Genomic DNA, 6,000 nt, shown 5'->3' on the forward strand with positions numbered 1-6,000 from the left:
ACTATAAAATTTACTCAAGTTCAGTAGTTTTAGAGACTATATGCTTAACATTTTAAGACACTGAAACGAGACATGACAGAGTTCTTTTCATATTTTTGCATTTTAAAGTCCACGTAAATATATTTCTGTTCAGTAGTTCTAATGATTAGAACTTTACTTGAAGGCATAGAAAATGTCATCCAAAAAAGAAGTCTCAAGGAGGTTAAAACATCCTCAAGGTACAGCCTTTCCCTTTCCTGGAAGGGTTTCAGGTTGCGCTTGACCTGAGCTGTGCAGCTAGGGTTTGTTTTTTTCTCTTTTAATGCCGGCCAGCTGCTGGTGGTACCGAAACAGGACTTCAAAGCACTGTTTCTCTCTTGGACTTGCTTCGCAGTTTGGGCTCCTTGTGAGCAGTTTTGCTGTTTTTCTTGTAAAGAAAAATAAAATTACGTGAAGAACAGAAAACTCAGAAAAGTGTATCGAAAGGCTCTTAAGTTTTGGCAGATTACCTGTTTCTAAACGCAGAGGGCACCTAAAGCGACGTCTGCCTCTTTGAACAGGGCGGCGAGCCGTGAGAAGCTACAACTCCAGAGCGCAGCTGACCTCCTGTGACCTCTGCGGGGACGCGCTCGCCTGCGGCCCCTGCGACCTTGCGGCCGCGGCCCACCTCCCGCGCCTGACCGCCGGCCTCCTCCTCCTCTGCCTCGCGCTTCTGTTCCTGCAGCGTTGGCCGTGATTTGTTTCCTAAAGACTCCATGAAACATTAGCATTTCCAAAAGCCACATGCGACTGTCTTGTCTTCATAATCAGATATTACCTCTGGAAAATCAATATTTTTCTTTTTATGAGTTGGGAGAGGGGTGGAAGTGGGGGAGATGTATTAGTAACAACGGGTCCTTGTATGTGTAGCTGCATAGATGGTTTTTCCCCCCTGACTTCTGTGTGGAACAAAAAAATAAGAATTATTGCAGCTGTATTCTTTTATTTCCTCCTCTTAAAATCTTTTAGGATTTTTTTGGAGGTGTTGTTTTCTCCAGAATAAATGCATTATTTTAGATGATTCTTTTCATTTTTTCTAGAGGAAATGAGCCTGGTTTCTTAAGCACTGCTATATGTCAGTCTCTGCTTTAAATGGTGAAACAAGCTCAAGGGAAGAGCTTGTTCCTTCCCTTCTGTATCTGCCCCAAACCCCTGCCCACCCCACCCACCCCAGCGGTCTCAGTGCTGTGCTCTGCTGTGCTAAGTCGCTTCAGTCCTGTGCGACTCTTTTTGATCCTGTGAACCCACCAGGCTCCTCTGTCCATGGGATTCTCCAGGCAAGAATACTGGAGTGGGTTGCCATGCCCTCCTCCAGAGGATCTTCCCCACCCAGGGATTGAACCCATGTCTCCTGCATTGGCAGACAGGTTCTTTCCCACTTGTGTCCCCTGGGAAGCCCATGGTCTCAGTACATCTTTCTTGATCAGATGTAGTGTTTTTCTTTAGGATGGAGGTGGTGATTTTTTTTTTTTTTTAAGGAAAATGATGTTGTTCCACTCTAGATGTAGTCACATACCCCATCCCTTGGTTTTTGCCTGTTTTCCCTCTGGAGAGAAGCAGAGAGACTGGTCTTTACTGTGCTGCCCATGGCTCAGAGGTTGAGGTCGCTGAAAAGTGATCAGAGGAGCCCTGGGTGATCTCTGTGTACCCAGCCTCCAGCCCCACACACAGGCTTTGTTCTGGCTGAGGGTCACAGAGCATTGCCACATGTGCCTTATGGGACTTGGACAAGAAGATCCTAGACCAGGAGACACATGTGAGTCATGGGGAATGCTCAGTTGGAAAATGAAAGTGTTAGTCACTCAGTCATGTCTGACTTTTTACGACCCCATGGACTGCAGTCCACCAGGCTCCTCTGTCCATGGAATTCTCCCCAAGAATGCTGGAGTGGGTAGCCATTCCCTTCTCCCGGGGATTTTCCCAACCGAGGGCTTGAACCCAGGTCTCCTGCTTTGCAGGTGGATTCTTTACCATCTGAGCCACCAGGGGGACACAACTGAATCCTGTATGAGATGCAGCAGACTGACCTCCCTGTTGTCTGGGAAGGAAGCTGGGGTTTGATGGGGTCAGAGAGATGTGAAGTACTGTACACTGTTGGCCAGGGTCCTGTGGAACCTTCTAGATTCAGGTATCTGAGCATCAGACCACCAGCTGTACACTGACATCTAATGCTTGCTCTGAACCTTACAGAAGATTCTTGAATTTTGAGCATCTGGCTCATTGGTTACGTGGTACAGAAGAATAATACTCATTAATGTGAGTGAAGTTTTAAAGAAAGATTCCTTTCTTCTTCCTTTCCTGTTTGTCCTCTTTTCTCACCTCTTTTTTTTTTATTTTTCCTTTCCTTCTCTTCTTTGTTTCTTCTTTCCATTTGAAAAATATTGAAATATTTTAGATACATCAAAAAATGTAAAGATCTTTTACTAAATCCAAAAAGTGGTTTAATTTTTACTCCTGAACTCAGCATTTATCTCAAGGGGATGTAGAAATGTAATTATCATGGGCTCCAAAGAAGCTGCGTTATACTATTTTCGGCTGTTTAAAAATAAATCCAAAATTAAAATATATAAATAATATATTTTAAAGTGAATTTTGGAAAGAATGTTTTTATTTTAGTGACTTTAAAGAAATTACAGTGGAGTGGATATTCATGGATTGCTTATGGATATTTTGGACACAAAGGTAGGAATTACTAATATTCAGGTTTTTAAAGCTTGAATTCTGAATGTAGAAAATAGATCCTCAGAGGGTGGTCTATGGAGAGAGAGCAGTTAAATAACAAATATATAATTTTCTTGTATATACTTTCAAGTGGGGAAAAGTTTTTAGTTGTGTTACCCCTTTGAAACAGTCTGATCTGAAAAAGACACTTGGGTTTGGGCCTCCATGTGTGGGATTTTTGGCTTTTATATGTTAGGACTTCTTTGGAGGTGAAAATATCTTAAAATGAACTTGGAGGAGGGTTGGCAAAGGATCCCGCTTCCCCAGCCCCACTGCCTAGAGAAACTCTGACTACCCATCAACAGCTTTCTATTCTGTAGCTCATATACTGTTCATACCAGACTTGAAGTATAGAATCTTAGGGAACACAAGAATGGAAAACCATTGGAAGACGGTGTAGCTTTTAAAAAATGTATTTCCTCATTTAAAAACTAGAAATCCTATATTTTTTTGTGAATTATTTCAGAGTTTCAGGTTAAACACTCACTTTGTAACTAATATTTTAATGTATTAAAAATTCATTACAGATGTATTAAAACGTATTGAAAGTGAGGAGGAGGATGGGATTGAGGAGGAAGAGCAGGAGCGGACGGAGTGGGGGAGAGGGCGGTCCGTGGCTGGAGGTGTGCAGGCAGTGGGGATGCCTCTTGGAGGCAGGCTCTGTGACAGCCGGGCTGGGATGAAGAGGGTCCAGAAAAGCCGCAGGCGTCTGGGTTAAAGGAGAGCAGTAGTAGCAGGAACTGGCGTCATTCACTCTTTTCTGCACGTGCTATGAGTAACAATACTAAAAACCTTGTTTTGCCTTTTACTTTCCTGAAACTTCTCCAGTGCCCTCAGTTTCATTCACTGATATAAATCTGAAGTCTCTCCTTCTTTCCTGCTGAGTGGGAACCTCATTATTAAGACACCAGCATATGTCACTTCCAGTTTTGACTGGCCAGGGGTTCCAGACACGGAATGTTGGGAATAACTAGTAGCCACATAAATTCAAGGACAGATCAACGCTAGTATATTTGGTTTCAGCATGTTACTGCCTTTAGTTATAATTCTAAAAAAGTAATTAAAACCCATTAAAATATGTTGGGTCAGTGAAAAGATTCCTTTTATTGTATTGTCCTGTTATACTTAATGTTTTTAAAAATACTCTAACAATAAATTTGGTTTAGTATTTTGGTTATATTTAATCTGTGGAACATTGTGTTAAAATCCAGGTATATGCTTATTGCCTAACATTTTGTTACTTACGTATGCAGTGCTATATTCTACATGTGGGAATTTTCAGAATTGTACATAGCATAAGTCTCCCTGCTTCCATTTTTTGAGCCTGAGTGTAATGATTTTTTTAAAAAGGTTATATTTAACCATAATTACTTTTTATGTTAAATTTAGTTACAAATATTCTGGCAACAGAATGCTAGTAATCTTTATTTTGATTATTTTGATCCAATTCAATTATTTTGATATCATTCATTTTGATATCATTCAACATTTCTGACTATCCAGTTTTAAAAATTGGAGCTATGATTTTTCTTTATCATTCTTTAAAGGAGCCATTTTATTAGTCTTCCAGCATGTAATCTGGAGTTTTTTGTAATAACCTCACTTCTAATTGGCTTTATTAAAGTTTAATACTGATTTTTATAAAAATATGTTATAAATACCTCCCTGACAAGGTTCTTTATCATAAAGACAGTACTTACTTGGAGTTCATCAGGTAGCTCCCATGGGTCCAGGTGCCATTACTTATTCTTGGGTGCATCATTTTCTTGCATTTTGTAAATTTAAGACAGTTAGTAGACTGACTCTTGGAGAAGCTTCAGAACCTTAAGTATATGTACCCTTATATACCCTAAGAGGCTTCTATTAGAAGAATATACTATTTTTTGTTTGTTTTCAAATCCAGTAAAGCATACCACATTTAAGAACTTAAAAATTTCCTGTCATCTACTCAATTGATATTCATGTTAATATTAAATATCTTAAGTTGTATTGGGAGTAATTTGAGGTGCAGTTATTTTTATCACTACTTTCTTCAGGAAACCAAGCAATAAATATACATTTTTAATGAAGAATATATCAGTTGTGAGTAGGCTTGTTTCAAAACTATTCTAGCCATTGAGTTGTGTTTTCATGTGCCTCATCAGAAGACGGTGCCACATGCATTGTTCCATAAAATGTTGCCGTTTCATTTCAGTAGTTATAATACAGGGAAATAGGTATTTCCTGGGTGATTTCTGAGTTTCTCAATTCACAAGACACTTACACATTGGTATGTGTGTGTCTTTGTAATGATATTGGTACATATTTAAGAAAAATTCCGTGTCATGAGGCCATGATTTACCACTCTGCTGTCAGGGTATTGAATCAGTGGTAGAGGATAGATCCATGTTCCACTTACAGATCTTTAGATTTAACTTTGATAGATTTAATAGAATGTGGCTCTATTCTGGTCCTTCACACCTTTATGTTTTGGATTTTTACTGGGGTGCAGTTGATGTGGTAGAGTCAATTTCTTCTGTACACAGTATGCTTTATAAAATTTTATTCATAAATCTATTTTAGGACCTTGTTTGCATATAAGAAGGATACTATTGAAATAAAACTTTTTCACAGAAACTAAAGCTTTATATATTGAACCAGGGTGATTCTGAAAGTTTAAATTTTAGAGTGCTGTTATATTGTTAATTGTACTTGATTGTGTATTCAATAGGAAATCATGGTTTATCAATAAAAATGAAAATTTCCATTGATTTATTACCAGTGCTGTTTTTATTTTATATCATGTGTATAGCACATCTCTTTTACCTAAACCTATTTAATGGTGAGGAATGGGATGTCTGAAAGTAGATTTGAGGGGTGATTATTGTTAGATTTTGAATAATGAAGAGAAACTTGGCCTCCAGCTGCCTTCACCTCCGCCCTCATTCTTTGCACTTGTTGTTGGAGTGGGATGTGTGGAGAGGTAAGTGATACACAAATGAAAGATGTGAGGTGAGGACTCACTTAGCTTCTGGAAATTATGCGGAAATACAGAATGCACGGGCTTCCCAGATGATGCTAGTGGTAAAGAATCTGCCTACTAGTGCAGGAGACGTGAGAGATGCAGTTTTGGTCCCTGGGTTGGGAAGATCCCCTGGAGTAGTAAATGGCAACTGGCTTCAGTGTTCTTGCTTGGAAAATACCATGGACGGAGGAGCCTGGTGGGCCACAGTCCATGCGGCCACAGACTCGAACATGACTGAGTGACTGAGCACATAGAAT

The 6,000-nt window shown here is 39.6% G+C and overlaps 1 protein-coding gene across 1 annotated transcript in view; it reads left to right on the forward strand.

The window, feature by feature from the left end:
- The window catches only part of CD109 (CD109 molecule), a 138,414-nt gene extending 132,921 nt beyond the window's left edge, over nt 1-5,493 (forward strand). The window contains exon 33 of the mRNA XM_070376204.1: nt 540-5,493. Coding sequence (XP_070232305.1) covers nt 540-715 — 176 coding nt within the window. The 3' untranslated portion in view covers nt 716-5,493. The remainder of the gene's footprint in view (nt 1-539) is intronic.
- Nucleotides 5,494-6,000: the final 507 nt, after the last annotated feature.

The sequence above is a fragment of the Bos mutus genome, chromosome 9 (genome assembly GCF_027580195.1).
Source record: "Bos mutus isolate GX-2022 chromosome 9, NWIPB_WYAK_1.1, whole genome shotgun sequence".
NCBI classification, from domain to species: domain Eukaryota; kingdom Metazoa; phylum Chordata; class Mammalia; order Artiodactyla; family Bovidae; genus Bos; species Bos mutus.